This window comes from Euprymna scolopes, chromosome 37 (assembly GCF_053919585.1).
Source record: "Euprymna scolopes isolate OS-2025 chromosome 37, ASM5391958v1, whole genome shotgun sequence".
NCBI classification, from domain to species: domain Eukaryota; kingdom Metazoa; phylum Mollusca; class Cephalopoda; order Sepiida; family Sepiolidae; genus Euprymna; species Euprymna scolopes.
In genome coordinates, this window is record NC_136518.1 from 87,742,786 (window position 1) to 87,759,281 (window position 16,496).

The 16,496-nt window shown below is 37.7% G+C and overlaps 1 protein-coding gene across 7 annotated transcripts in view; it reads left to right on the plus strand.

Moving 5' to 3' along the window:
• Positions 1–16,496, plus strand: part of LOC145261281 (rapamycin-insensitive companion of mTOR-like) — a 435,824-nt gene that overhangs the window by 138,191 nt on the left and 281,137 nt on the right. For all 7 annotated transcript variants that reach the window (XM_080119764.1, XM_080119763.1, XM_080119761.1 and 4 more), the window contains 4 exons: positions 25–115; positions 10,932–10,998; positions 14,072–14,152; positions 15,014–15,114. In XM_080119764.1, the coding sequence (XP_079975890.1) occupies positions 25–115; positions 10,932–10,998; positions 14,072–14,152; positions 15,014–15,114 (340 nt within the window). The remainder of the gene's footprint in view (positions 1–24; positions 116–10,931; positions 10,999–14,071; positions 14,153–15,013; positions 15,115–16,496) is intronic.

Genomic DNA, 16,496 nt, shown 5'->3' on the forward strand with positions numbered 1-16,496 from the left:
TTTTTTTTCGTTTTTAAATATTAGACCCATCTGCGATGAAAGATGATTGGAAATTAAGCGAAGGTTTTGTTGCAGAAGAAGGAAGAACAATCTTGCCGCATTTGGCTAAAGTCCGGTAAGAAAAGCAAAAGCAATTTTGTTTTATGTAATTTTTTTTTTTTTACTACTCATCTCCACTCTGAACAAGGCATATCACTACTTTGACGTAAGGGGCTACTAAGTGAAAGATTAACAAGATGTTGATTTACTTTACATTTAAACTTCTGCATATCAGTGCAGTCAGGGAAGCAGATAGCAAGAAGGGAATTCTATAATCTAGTTGTTTGAGTAGAAAGATTTCTGGCATTTAGAGACCTCAACGGTGAAGTGGTGTGATTTTGTTGCTAAGCGAGTTTGTCAGGGATATGTACGTCAAGGGGGCATATCCATTTATGTCCCCATTCCACTACAGTCTGGAGGTCATTTTCTAAGGATTCAGCCATTGTCTTAGATTTGTGTACATCCGTTCTTCCCTCGTGCATGTTATAGAGCATTGTATCATCAGCAAAATGTACCCATCTCGGACACAATATTATCAGGGAGATTATTAATGAATATCAGGAATAATATTGATCTCATGATGTTATGTTGTTTGGATGAATGTCCATCAATAACAACCTTGGTCCAGGATATGACCTTAAACTATATCCGATGGTGAGGCCCCAGCATGTGGGCTTTGGGGAATGTGAAGCCACCCCTAATTGCCATTGCTCCCAGGTCCATTCTGATCTGGAGTGGTACTACCTGTTAGTCCCAGCTATGGGTTAAATAGAAACCAACTTGGGGGGGGGGAGATATTGTATTGTTATTCAGTAACCTTGATTATTATAATGACTTGCATAAGTTTTTCTAATGCTGAGAATCCGAATGTAATGACCAACCAAACACATGCAAGCAAAAACTCAAATTTAGAGATATCTATAAAGATCTGTAAAAGCAGATTTAAGGAACTGATAATGAAAAAGGTCCACACTACTATACAAATCTATAAGGTCTTGTCGGTGAGGCATTAGAATACGCTGACTGCCCCCCCGCCCCCCGCCCTGCAGAGGGGATAAGACCTCAATGAAGCTACCTGTTGGCCATGGGTGCGGACCTGTAATGCTAGAGGATGGTATCCTCGTGATTGAGCAGCCCATGATCTGGTAACTAAAGAGATCATGTGGCTTGTAACACTTCACTTTGCCCCTTACTGAGTTAGACAGGCAGTCATGTCAGCCCTTTCTCCGATATAAAAAATCTTAATCGGACAATGGCTATAGGGTCTTTCTGAGGAAGGATGCGTACCCTTTTCTGTCCTCAGATGAGTAATTATCTTGGTAATGGAAGCCCAGGGATAGAATCTTAAATTATCAGTCAACAGCATGAGTATATTGACTATGTAACCCTGATGTTACTAGGCGAATGGGTTTCCCTCGGCACATTCCCTCATAGGGCTTCGAGGTGGGTGGGGACATAGCCGGTGAAACAAAACTTTACGTATGGCACTTAACATTGCAAATAGCCATGAAATGCAGTAAAAAAAAAAACACATCCAGAATCTGATACATAGATAGTGAAAGAATAGACAGAGATAGTGAAATGTAGGAAATAACCCCTTACTATCCAACATACATAGTTCTTGAGTCTGTGGATGACAAACCCATCGCCAGACTCTCACCCTTCATAATAGAAAAATATCTCACAGTGACTGTGGCTCCAAATAAATCAAAACTACTCTTAACAATACCTTGATACTGAAGTTAAAAACAAAATACTGCTAAGAACCACTACACAACATAAAAATAAAAGCGTATCCTTATAAATCAACACATCAAAGGAAATGGTGAAAAGCCCAGAATTGGATAATTGTACAGGACATAAAATCCAACAAAACTTAAAAAAAACAGCTTTTAACCGAAGTAAAGACTAAAAAGAAAAATGATAAAGAAATAAAAAGTAACATATTTAATTCTTCCAAACCTCCAATCAAAATTAAGATCGGGTACATAATAACTAAAATGGAAGTCTATATCCCTAATCCACTTACATGTTAAAATTGCCAAAAACTTTCTACGGAGGCAACAGATTTTCACGAGATCAATATCATTTTGAAGCTCGACCCTTCCGACGACACATATCCAAAAAATTTGCTAAAAACATTAATTCCTTCATCCTCAACTGGGCACTTTTCTACTATAACCCCAACATAATATGCTCGCAAGAAACTCTGCTCTAAGAAACAGATAGCGTCACTTTCAAAGGATACAACATCTATAACCAAACAAACAAATCAACAAGAGACAACTGACCTATTGGTAGCAACTCCATAATAATCAAAACTCGAATATCACATAACGTACTACCAATACAAACGAACCTCCAGGCAATAAGAAAAGTTAAAACGTCCTAACAGAAATTGGTTTAACAACAATAACATTAAGCGAACTATTACTGACCTAAACTTTCTTCCGACAGACTATGCACTTTCAGATGTACAAATATCCAATGCCTGGTATATGCATTCAGAGATAACTATTAAAATATCTGCAGTAATATGACATTGCCTAAACTCATACTGTTTGTCAGAGAGATTAGTTTTTGCGAGGTGATGGACTAGTACTTTTTTTTTTTTTTTTTTTTTTTTTTTTTTTTTATTACATTTTCACCCCAAACAAGGCAAATTGCCACTTTGGTGTAGGGGGCTACTATCAGGGGCAACAACTACTGGGGTACTATGTAGGGATTTGGGCAGCAAGGTGTCGGTTCACGTTACACTTGAACTTCTGCACGTCAGTACTGTTGGGGAAGCAGGGACCTGGAATGGAATTCCAGAGTCTTGCGGTTCTGGGGAAGAAACTATTGGAGTAAAAAGATCTTTTACATCTAGGGACCTCTACAGTGTGGGGGTGGGATCTAGTAGCCTGTCGGGTTTGTCGAGGGTGCTCGCGTCGTGGGGGCACAAGTGATTGCAGTTCATCAGAGCATTCACCACTAAAATACTTGTAGAACAGGCAGAGGGATGCAACATTTCGTCGATGGGACAGAGGCTGAAGCTTAGATGCCAGTTCAGGGCCTATCAGATTTGCGACTCTCTTTTGAACCTTGTCAAGGAGCGAGAGACTAGTAGCAGATGCACCAGCCCAGATGTGGCAGCAATACTCCATACATGGGCGAATGGTGGCCTTATAGAGGTACAGGATACTTTCGGGTGTTAGTAGTTTTCTAGCACGGTAGAGAGAGCCCACCTTTCTTGCAGCGGCCCTGGCAATGCCTTCAATGTAATTGTTCCAACTCATGTTTCCTGTGAACGTTAGGCCAAGGAGTTTGAAAGATGGACTCTCAGATAAAGAGTCGTTGGCCATTGCTATTGGTGGTAGAGAGGGTTTCTTGTAATTATTGAATGAAACTAGTTTAGTCTTGGCAGCATTGAACGCGACCAACCACTTTTGTCCCCATTCCACTACAGATTGGAGGTCTTCCTCTAGTGTTTCTGCCATTTCTTTAGAAATGTGTTCATTCGTCTTCCTGTCGTGTCTGCCATAGAGTGTAGTGTCATCAGCATATATACCCATCTCAGAGGCAATGTTGTCGGGGAGGTCATTTATGAATATCAGGAACAATAGAGGTCCAAGGATAGAACCCTGGGGCACTCCCGCATTTATATCATATTGTTTAGATGTGCGACCGTCGAGGACTACCTGGATTTTTCTCTTATCTAAGAAGGATTTAATTATGTTAAGTATTCTACCAGTGATACCGTATGATCTGATTTTACTGAGGAGACCCTCATGCCATACCCTGTCAAAAGCCTTAGATATATCTAGAGCTACCGCTCTGCCTTCCCCCGCTTTGTCCAGTGATTGGTATATACGTTCAGAGATCACGGTGAGGATGTCTGCTGTGGAACGGGCTTGTCTAAATCCATATTGTTTGTCAGTCAGTAGTTTAGCATCTGTAAGATGATGGATTAGAGCGTGGTTAATTATGGTCTCAAATATTTTGGCAAAAAGTGGAAGGAGGCTAATGGGGCGATAATTTGATGGGTCTGTCCTTTCACCAGAATTCTTGAATACTGGTACAACAGAAGCAGTTTTCCAACAGCCCGGAAAGCAAGCTTCATTAAGACATTTGTTGTAGAGTTTGGAGAGAACTGGAGCTACTTCGGCTGAGCACTTTTTTAATAGCACAGCTGGGATAAGATCGGGTCCACATGCTTTTGAGGTGTCAAGGTTTTTTATGATAGCATGCACCTGAGCAGGGGTGGTTTTCAGATCGTCTAGTGTGGCGTCTGTCCGCATAGGAAAGTCAGGTAGGGGGTGGTTGGAAGGGTCCAGTGTGGAGTTTGAGGCAAACCGACTGGCAAGCATGTTAGCCTTGTCGGTTGCTGAGGAGACAACCTCGTGATTGTTGGTTAGTGGGGGAATTGTCGATTGCCCATTATTTACTACACTGTTGTAGATTTTCCAGAAGTCTCGAGTTCCTAGTTTTTGTGCTTCGATGCGCTTTTTAGTGGTTTCCGTAAATTCTCTCTTAGCTGTCGCTATTTCTTTCTTAACGTTATTTCTAGCTTCTATATACTTCAGTCTGTTTGAACTGGACTTATGTCGGTTAAACCTACGGTATGCATGCTGCTTTTGAGTAATGGCAGTTGCACAAGTCGACGTAAACCATTGGGGAGAGTGGGGCTTACTATAAAATTTCCGCATGGGAACATGCGCTTCGATTGTAGTTTTGAACCAGTCAGTGGTCTCGTTTGCACACTGTTCAGCAGGGAGAGAGAAAATATTTTTCCATGGAGCATCTCTAATTAGTTCCCTGATGGCTTCCCAGTCAGCCTTATTATAATATCTCGTTGTTTTGAGCACTGGCTCTTCAGTTTTGGGTCTAGAGTTTAGGGCGATTTCAACCATTATCACTGCATGATCAGCGTTCCCGAGTGGGCTGTGGGCCTTCGCTATGCAGTCATCGGGAACTGTGGTCAAAAACAGATCTAGAAGTGATGCGTGTTGTTCTTCCTGGTCAGGGAAACGGGTTGGAAACGTAACAATTTGTGATAGGGAGTGAGATATAGCGAAGCTATGGGTTGTGCTGCCCGCTGCATCTGTGTGAGCAGAGAATCCAAGCCAGTTTTTGTGGTGGACATTAAAGTCACCAAACACATGTATTTGTGCGCTAGTGTCGAGGGACAGTGCCGTGTCTATGCTGTCAGATACTTTGTTTATTATGGAGCAGTCCTGAGTCGAGGGAGAGCGGTAGAGAAAATAATAGTAGCTAATACTGTGTTGCACGTTTAGTCTAAAGCACATAAAGGCTTGATCATCTGTTTCTAGGTTTGTTTCTCTAGTCAAGGGAAGGGTATTACGAATGTAAACTCCAAGTCCGTGCATATGTCTGTCAGAGTCCTTACGGCAGAGTGGGAGATATCCAGGCATGTTAAAGTGGTTAGAGGGAATGGAGGAGTGTAGGTTAGTCTCACTTAGTGCTAAGATATCCGGGGTATTTGTTAAGAGAAATGCTTCAACATCAGCTAAGTTAGTTCTAAGCCCACGGATATTTGTGAATGAGAGCCTCAAGGGAGGAGGCAAGTTGAATTTGTTTGTCCCTAATCCTGGTTTAAGCTTATTTTTAGATTGTACTGTCGTCATATTTTTTTTTAAGAGTTTCGGTAAGGGGGAGCTAAGCAAGAGGTTATGCGGAGCTTCAGACATGCATCACAAGTAGACCATCAGCTGACCTTTCTCCAATTAGGATTGTGGCCTCAGGAAAGCCCACCGGGGATGAGTGCAGGGTCCCTTTCCATGCGCGTCATGGCACTGCAAACAACCCGATATTATTCAACTGTTGATGGAGCAGCCGCTCTAAGCGCTACCAAAGAGTTAGGGCTCCTGTACTACCAGTCGGGAACAGCAGCCAGGAACTGTCAATCCGGTACCCTCAACCCTTTAGGAGAAGGTCAACCCAATCTAACTGCTCAGGCATATCTTATACTCAAGCACTCCCAAATGTTCAGTTTTAGGGGTGGGGCATGCTGGGAATGGGGAAGAACGGCGTTCATTGCCCTAGCCAGGAAACAAGATCTACCGCTGGGTGTTTCTGTCGAATCACTGAGATAGTGTCTCTGCGCTTGTCTAATAGGCAAAGAAGGAGTATGGAAGCCGGGCGATAGACAGAGCCTATCTACTCCTTAAGCAATTTAGGTTTGCAAACCGGTGAATTTGTTTGAGTCACCAGCTCTAGGAAGGTTGTCATCCAAGACTGAAGAGGCCTCTCTCCCCTTTGGTTTAGTTTCAGAGTTTTCCTTCTCCTAGACGGATGATCTGGGAAGATCTACTGGGTCCGTCAGCCCTGAGAGGGTTTTCTCCGCGCCTAGGTTCTAATCCAGGTATTTCTGCGACCCCGCGTTGTTAGTGTTACTGGGTTAGTTTGTTGGGGATTATATCTACTGATTAGTTACACTCCTCAAAGTGATTTAGGGACATGCTATTTACTTGTTAATGGATAAAGGGGGTGGGTGAAGTTCATGCAGTGTAAGCGTCTATGTTTGTAAGAGGGCTTGTTAGGGAGGAGATAATGTGATTTTAGTCGTACCCTTTTTTTTATTTTATTAATGTTAGCTTAGGTCTAGTATAGTGTTACAGTATGAGTAGGTATTAAGAATTGAGCTACGAGTTGTGCCCGAGCTATTTTAGATGATAGGAGGGTTAAGATGTAAGTGCAATATAGCATGGATAAGACAGCAAGTATTGAGTCATGCGTAATTAGGTGAATAGATATATATGGGCAGGTTTTCAGTAGGTGCGAATAGAGTTGGAGTTGTAGGTATTTTTTAGTAAGAGTCATGGGGCGTTTTGCATAACAAGGAGTGTCGTTTCAATATCGTAATTAATCGTTGCAAAACTCGAGACAGTTTTGTAGTGCATATCGCTTTGTTTCTGGGTACTTTGGCTGTTAAGTACCTGCCTTTGTGTGCATAGGCTGTTAAGTCCCTTACTGGATAGGAATGAGCTGTAATGCATGCCTTAGAGGTAGAAATGTATAGATGTTTAGTGATGGTTATTAAAACAGTTTGCATGTGAGGGATTAGGGGCTGGAAGTTAGCGATTCAACTACAGATGCGGAGCACCGGAGCAATGTGGGAGTTTAGTGGCGGATAGGTTGGAAGGAGTAGATTGTTAGCGTTCAAGAGCAGAGGGGTTATTTATTTACAGATGGATTTCCATTAGGATTTTTGAGTTACAGGTAAGGTTTAGTCTGAAGAAGGGAGGAAATTTTTTTTTTTTTTTTTTTTTTTTATGCATGCAGGTAAGACAAACGCAATCGTCTTGGAGGTAAAATGTATAGGATTTCGTAGCTAGCTATTGGGTTTTTCCCTCCCAGTTATAGGGACAGCTAATTCGTTGGGATTTGGGATTGTAGTCATTAAGGTCAGGCGCAGAGTGTTGCATCTATTCAGAAAATTAGCCCTAGTATCACAGCTGGGATTATGTGTATTGCAGTTAAAAATATAGTGCCAGTCAAATTATGAGCCACGTGCAGTGGTTTGGTATGGTATGGGTATCATGGAGGACACTTACATACAAGCAAGCGTACGGTGATTGCATATATTAAGTATACTACTTAAATAAAGTTCTTCTGCCTTCTATAGTAGTAAGAAAGTTGGTCCTAGCTCTGTTCTATATTCTTGCATAGGCTATTCGTTTTCGAGTAGAGTTCTGACCTTAAAAACGGCTCGCGTCAGACTAAGTGTTAGAGACCATTTTTACGCATATGTAATTAAAATGCATTAAATAAATACATTTAAAGAGAAGGTATACACAGTTGGTAAAGCAAAACGAGAAATAAACAAACAAAGTGAATAAATAAATAAAAAATAAATAAGAAACGACTCGCATGGAAGCAAAGAGTTAAAGACAATATATGCGCATATAGTTAAAATACATTAGTCAAAATTTTAGAAAAAAAAAAAAAAAAAAAAAAAGCAGTTGCCATTTTGGTAATATTAGGATTTGTTAAATTAAACTTAGCTTATATTGTTTGCCCATTTTCAAAATTTTCGCGTCTGTCAGCGAGCGAACCCTGCTTAGTGTGTCGGCTTCACTTCCTTTCCCCGGATTTTATATCTATTTATAGTTTAGTGCGCACTTGTGTATGGTAATTTTACTTTTTTTTTTTTTCTTTTTCCCTTTTATTCTTTATTCTTTTTTATTTTTTTTTTATTTAGGTTAATCTTCTGCCTTCTATAGTAGTAAGAAAGTTGGTCCTAGCTCTGTTCTATATTCTTGCATAGGCTATTCGTTTTCGAGTAGAGTTCTGACCTTAAAAACGGCTCGCGTCGGACTAAGTGTTAGAGACCATTTTTACGCATATGTAATTAAAATGCATTAAATAAATACATTTAAAGAGAAGGTATACACAGTTGGTAAAGCAAAACGAGAAATAAACAAACAAAGTGAATAAATAAATAAAAAATAAATAAGAAACGACTCGCATGGAAGCAAAGAGTTAAAGACAATATATGCGCATATAGTTAAAATACATTAGTCAAAATTTTAGAAAAAAAAAAAAAAAAAAAAAAAGCAGTTGCCATTTTGGTAATATTAGGATTTGTTAAATTAAACTTAGCTTATATTGTTTGCCCATTTTCAAAATTTTCGCGTCTGTCAGCGAGCGAACCCTGCTTAGTGTGTCGGCTTCACTTCCTTTCCCCGGATTTTATATCTATTTATAGTTTAGTGCGCACTTGTGTATGGTAATTTTACTTTTTTTTTTTTTCTTTTTCCCTTTTATTCTTTATTCTTTTTTATTTTTTTTTTATTTAGGTTAATCTTCTGCCTTCTATAGTAGTAAGAAAGTTGGTCCTAGCTCTGTTCTATATTCTTGCATAGGCTATTCGTTTTCGAGTAGAGTTCTGACCTTAAAAACGGCTCACTTGATTGATTAAGGTCTCAAAGATTTTAATGAAGAGGGGAGGAAACTGATGGGGTGATAATTGAGAGGGTCAGTCCTTCCACCAGAATTCTTGTACCTAGAGGCCATCTTTTAGCTATTAGGGAAGCAAGATTCAGCAAGGCATTTGTAGTGTTTGGAAAGTACGGTGGCTAGTTCATCAAGTATGGCTTCAGTCCACATAGGGAGTTTGGGAGGGAGTTGTTTGTTGGCTCTAAAGTGGAGTTAAAGATGAATCACCAAGCAAGCAGTTCCGTCTTCTTGGTTGTCATGCAGGTGACCTTCATGTTGTTGGATAGTCAAGGAGAGTAGAAAATAGATCTTGGGTTTACTTTCGGCAGCTGTGTGATTCTCACTTCGTTTATTTTGCCTTTTAGTTTAGTTCTTGCATTCCATGAGCAAAGTTTCTGACAAAGAACGAAAAATTGCTGTTTTCTAGGTCAGAATTTATTCCATCTAACACTTATCATTGGAAAGTTCTTGACTTTGAAATATTTTATTTTTTATTTTAGTTCCTTACATCAAGTAGCTTTATGCCTTGTTTGGAGCGATTTCAATAAAAAAAAAACAAAGTATTTCTCGTTTCTTCTGTTATAAGAAATATTTGGTTGAGAAGAAAAATCTTGCTGCATTTTAAATTTTGATTTCAAATGATGTATTTTCAAATAAGTTTTTATTATAATAGCTTTACTTTATATTTTATTTTAAAGAGCATTTTTCATTTTATCTAATCTTTTAAATTATCACTGTAAAACAATTAGGTTTTCTTTTCAGAACGTTGAATACAAGATGGTAAAAAAGTAAATTCGTACAATTTTCTTATTTCAATTCAAGCTAGGCCGAAAAGCTACTGAAACAGCCCACAATATCAACAAAGCATTTAGCCCAGGAACCACTACTGAACACATGACACAATGGTGGTTTAAGAAATTTTGTGGTGGTGACGAGTCTTGATGAGCATAGTAGTTGGCCATTGGATGTTAGCAACGGTCAATTAAGAGCTTTAATCAAAGCCAATTCATACAGAACTGTTTGAGAATTTGCTTCTGAATTAGACGTATATATTGATTTGCAACTACTTGAGAGGGATTGGAAAGACAACAAAACTTGATAAATGGGTGCCTTATGACTTGAACAATAACCAAAAGAAACGTTGTTATGAAATGTTGTCTTCTCTTTTTTACATAACAAGAATGACCCATTTCTCAACCAGCTTGTGACTTGTGATGAAAAGTGGATTCTTTACAACAACTGGCGACACTCAGCTCAGTGGTTAGACACTGAAGCTCGCGGATACTTCCTGAAGTCAGAGTTACACCAAAAGAAGGTCATGCTGACTGTTTTGTAATCTGCGACCGGCCTAATTAATTAGTTTTTTGAATGCAGGTGAAACCATTACGGCGGCAAAGTAATCTCTACAAATGGATGAAATGCATCAGAAACTTCGACAACAACACCCAGCATTAGTCAACAGAAAAAGGCCCAATTCTCCTCCATGAAAATGCCTGATCGCATGTTACTAAATCGACCTTGCAGAAGTTAAATGAATTGGGCTACGAAACTCTGCCTAATCTGCCATACTCTCCAGACCTCTCACCTACCGACTACTACTTTTTCAAGCATCTTGACAACTTTCTGTGTGAAAAATGCTTCAGAAACCTAAGCGATATCAAAAAGCTTTCAATGATTTCATTGCAAGATTTTTACGTTACGAGCATAAATACACCTGTTTTGCGTTGGCAAAAGTGTTGATTCTGATGGTGGTTATTTCGATCAATAAATTTTTGTTTTAGCCGAGATATATTCATCTGAATTTTAAAGTTAAAAATAGCAAGAACTTTCTTGTCAACCTGATATATGTATTTTTGTTATCATTGGTTGATTGATTAAATTATTTTTGCTTTCTATTTATTATTATTATTAGTAGTAATAATTGAATGTGTTTTTTTTTTTTTTCTTTCTAGACCTAATCTAGTTGAGAATCATTTAGCCTTAATTCTTGCTGCATGGATTGAGACAGGAATTTTACAGGTAAGTTATCTCCCTTGAAAAAAGAAATTGAACTAATTTATTTTTAGTCTCTTCATTGCACTTTCTTAATTCTTCTCAGCTTTCGGATATACAAGGTGCCTGAAAAGTAACGGGTCTCTTGTCACAAAAACTTTATTTTTAATTCCAAACAAGATTCTAAATAGTTTCAGCTATCGACGTAACCCTCATGCGAGTCTAATGTATTTTCCCATCTTTTTTTTTTTTTGCAATGATTCTTTGAACTGCCAGATGCATCAGTCTGGAATAAACCTCAGCTCTGTCATTAGGGTCCTCTTGTTGATCTGTATGTTTTTAAAACTGATCCGTCTGTATGATCCTTTTTAGCTTGGATACAAAAGTCACATGAAGCTAGAGCAAGTGAATAGGGAGGTTCGGTCCAATACATTGATATGTATTTATCAATTTTTATTTTTATCAGCGAGACCTAAGGGACGACTGTGAATTGTGGACGATATCTACAGAAACATCTGAAGTTCTTAGGTTTTCATCATTTATTTGTATTTTTAGCTGAGCAATCAGATATTTTTACAAAAAGCAAGTAAGAAAAATTACTATGGCTGCAAATGGTTAAGATTACGTTTCTGAAGTTTTGAGATGAGGATTCGTTATTTATATTATTTGGATTCTTCAGACTACTGTTTTCATCTTGAGTGTCATTTTCACTACGTTTTGGTCGATGTAATCTCTGACTTTTTCAGGTGTATCTTGTCGAACTCAGAAATCTACACGGAATTTTGAACGGAACCCTTTATTTATATCACAGAAGTAGCACGCTCTTTTTCTGTCAGCCATGACTGGATAGAAGTCCTAAATAATTCGCAATTGTATTTTTGGTTGCCTGCGCTGAGGATTAAACCTTCAAGAGAATATCACTTTACAACTGAATTTTTCTAAGTACTCTAACCATTGCACAAGGACCCATGGTACAGTGGTTAAAGTACTTAGAAAAATCCATCGTATCATTGGAAGTTGAAGTAAATGAAGGGTTCCATTCGAAATTTTGTGCAGATTTGAGTTTGACGGAAACCTTCCAGAGTTGGATAAAATACATCTGAAGGTCAAAGATTAAATTGACTACCACCAATAGCAATGGCCAACGACTCTATCCGAGAGTACATCATTCAAATTCCTTGGCCTAACATACACAGGAAACATGAGTTGGAACAATTACATTGAAAGCATTGCCAGGGCTGCTGCAAAGAAGGTAGGCTCTCTCTACCGTGCTAGAAAACTACTAACACCCAAAAGTATTCTGTACCTCTATAAGGCCACCATTCAGCCATGTATGGAGTATTGCTGTCATATTTGGGCTGGTGCATCTGCTACTAGTCTCTCGCTCCTAGACAAGGTTCAAAAGAGAGTTGTCAATCTGATAGGCCCTGAACTGGCATCTAAGCTTCAGCCTCTGCCCCATCGACGAAATGTTGCATCCCTCTGCCTGTTCTACAAGTATTTTAATGGAGAATGCTCTGACGAACTGCAAGCACTTGTATCCCCACGACGTAAACATCCTCGACAAACCCGACAGGCAGCTAAATCCCACCCCCACACAGTAGAGATCCCTAGATGTAAAAGATCTTTCTACTCAATAGTTTCTTCCCCAGAACCGCTAGACTTTGGAATTCCATTCCAGGTCCCTGCTTCCCCAACTATATTGACGTGCAGAAGTTCAAGTGTAATGTGAACCGACATCTTGCTGCCCAAATCCCTACATAGTACCCCAGTAGTTGTTGCCCCTGATAGTAGCCCCCTACACCAAAGTGGCAATGTGCCTTGTTTGGGGTGAAAATGTAATTAAAAAAAAAATGTGAAACTGATGCTCAAAATAAGAACAGTAATCCAAACAGTTAAGATTAGTCATTTATGCTCAAGATATTGTAGTAATAAAACAATCAGCCAGTCATCCTTTTTCATACAGCCATAGTTAAGAAGTTAAAAAAGAAAAAAACTGTTGCTAGCCTCTATTTGATTTGCCATGAAAATATTTTTCAGAAATGTTCACTAGTAATGTGAACATGAGTGTATGTTCACTGCACAAGTTGTGATTGTCCACTTGTTATCTTCATTTGAAGTTGGTGTTTAATTCTAACATCAGTCGTAACGTCAATTGTGCGTGTAGATCGTGCTGCAACAGGAAGATTCTTAATTCAAACAAAAATACAATTCCAGTAACGCTAAGTTTTATTTTTTGAGCATACAATGATACGTCTGTCTCTGAGAATCACAGAAACTCGACTAACTTACCTCTGCAGGAATATATATATATATATATATATATAAAATAATACGAGCAAACAGTTAATAAAACATGTTAAAAAACACTTTGAAATGAGTTAAAAACATATTTAATCTGAAAAGGAAACACTAGATAAGTGGATAGTCCTTAATTCGCGGTGTTTCAAAGAAATACTTTCCTTCTCATCAGAGGGTAGGAATTAGCAAAATGCGGGATTGGATTTTGCATGCAAAAGTATTTGATGAAACAACAAGTAAGTAAAATATCTTACTTGAAAACAAAAAAAGTGAAGCAGAAGGAATATGGTGAAGAAAAAGGTGATTACACATGAATGGATAATTTGGTGGAAGATAAATAATCCAGTGACGGTAAAATCCAAATATATAACTTCAAGAAAGTTAATTGAATTTCCATTTGCACAAGTAAAATCCAAGGAAATCCCATAATTGGAAGAAGATGATCCATAATAATCCATAATAATGATAATAATATCTATATATATATATATATAATATAATCACTTGGACCACAGTGGAGAGCTCACTTGGGATTATCAGTGAAGTTAACCATGTTGTATGAACATAATTTTGGAAAATCTCATAAACTAAATCTGATTTCTAAATTTAAGGATTCAAAAGCAGAAGTCCTATGTCCGGTTTTTAGTCTAAGAGTGACCAATAAATGGAAAATGATTTGTCCTCTCAGCTGCTCCCAGTTGACCAGTCATTCTATTTTTGACTGCCTTTATGTCCCTTGGTGAGTTATTTCTAACCATTGTCATGGATATTTTTTTTTTTTTTTTTTTTTTTTTTTTAGGCATTAGTGGAAGTCATTACCAGTACTGATGGTAATTTATTTGTACGTGCTGTAATTCTTCTAGGAGAACTCCTTCATATGGTAAGTACCCATTAACTTTTTAAATATCTCTAATTTTCTTAACAAACATTATGAGAATAAAGCATTAATGGTGGCCCTAGGATACGTTTTTTTAGGTTGCAATATAGAATATGATGTTTCTCTGACCCGTGGTTATGGTATTTTCTCCGTCTTACGGTGTTATTTATAATGTTATTTGATTATATACATGTGTATGATATACTGTACTGTAGTTTGTTATTAATTTTTAATGCCATATCACAGAGTTTTACTGTAATTAATTTTAAGGTACTGATTAAATCTGTATGAAATTATTTGATATCAATAACTTCTGAAACTTTTAATTGAGAATTTCATAGTAATTTTAAAGCAAGAAATTACTTTCTATTCAACAGTTTAAATGCTTCCAAATTCCTTTCAAACTTTCAAGGGTTACAAAGTATTTTTTTAACAAACAAAAGATTAAAATTTCTAACTTGTTTTTCATATTTACAAATGAGAATCCGAATGTTAGACATGCTGTTTTTTACAGAATTATTTTTTTTTAAACTAAACTTTATTCAAGCATTTTTCTCTATAATTAACCTTTTAAAATAAATTATTTAACAGTTTTACTTTTTAAATGCTACAAAAACTTTATTTAAACACATATTTGATCAGATTATTTTATGAATAGAGAAAGTAGCAAAGTGCCAAAATTGTATACTGTTTTTTTTTTTTTTTTTTTTTTAATCTCTAAAAGCCGTCCAACACCTGCCAACATGTAAAATATCTTAAATCGATGATGTTAAATTTGTGTTTGAAATTTCCAGTATATTTCATTTTCAGAACATGTTTAGCAAAATAAATTTCATCTATTTTTGTGTTAATTTGTCTTTGTAGGCCAACACACTTTTACCTCATGAATGTACGACGCATAGTCATTGTCTACCGACTTTGATGGCCATTGCTTCCTCATTTGACATCCCCGGACAGCACAGACAGTAAGTATTTCACTAACATTTTCTGTTCAACAATTTCTTTAAATTCAGATAACATAGTTGTGTTCAAATCCATTGTCAACAAATACTTATCATAAACTATCATCATAATTATTTTTCATACACCCATAATATTCATCTTTTAACTCACAATCCATCTCATTAAACTTTATCCTTTTAGTGGTATTTGCCTTTGATAATAAAACAAAAAAATTACTTACAGAAATGTAAAAGAAATTTTGTTTTTATTATAGACTAGCCTGGGTGCCTGGCATTGCCCAGGTGTTTGGAGGTGCATTGTTAAGCAAAAAAAAAAAAATTTTAGTAGGCTGGCAGGCTCAAACCCATACTGCGAAGGAGGAAAAGAATGTGAAAAAAAAAGTGATGTCTTTGCCATTGCATCCATCACAAAACCGGAAGTGGCAAAGGTTTAAATTAAGGCTAGTCAATCAAAAAGAGGGGATGACTTTCGAAAATATCGGCGAAAAAAGCGACCCCCGCCCACTTTCTTGTAGAAAAGTGCCAAGTTGGGGGTGAAGGAATTAATGTTCTTGGCCAATCTGGAGGATCGAGCTTCAAAACAATACTGATCTCATGAAAATCTATCGCCCATGTCCAAAGTTTTAGGCAGACATACATACATTTAAACAGACAGGTGAGATTTATATTATAGACTAGCGAGGGGTACCTGGCGTTGCCCGGGTGTTTGGAGGTGTGTGTGGAAACTCCGGGGGGGGGGGGGGGGGTTAAAAAAAATGTTTTGGTAGGTAAGTATGAGGATCGAACCCGAGCCGTTGAGGCGAAGTTGTAAATTAAAGTGTGAAAAAAAAAAAAGTGCGACGTTAACCATTGCCCCACCATGAGATGCTAACGGAAACACGTTTGAATTTATTTAATTACTTGGATTTGGCAGGTGCCCGTTTTAATGAGTTAATGAGGTCAAGTTTGACTGCAGGATAGTATTTCATTTACTGCTGAACGCTGAAAAATATCGAAAAAAAACTAACGTAACAGGGGGGTACCTGGTGTTGCCCGAGTGTTTGTAGGTGTGTGTGGTCGGCGGGGTGGGTGGGGGTGTTAATGAAAACCTAAGAATAAGCGAAGTAAAAAAAGAAGACGGAAAAACGAACATTAAAACTTATCTGAAAAATAAAGCGGGCGTTGGGGTGGGGGTAGGGGTGGGGGGTAATCAAAACAAAAAACACAAAACTCCCTCACAAAATAAATGGACACTTGGTAAATATTGATTTTCTGATTTTATATTCTGACCAAAGTAAAAATATATCTTAAACTCCATTATTATTCCGCAACAAAACAATTTAAGTTACCTCCCTTACACCTTTATTTTGTAAATGTTTCCATTTAAACTCCTTTTATTTATTTAT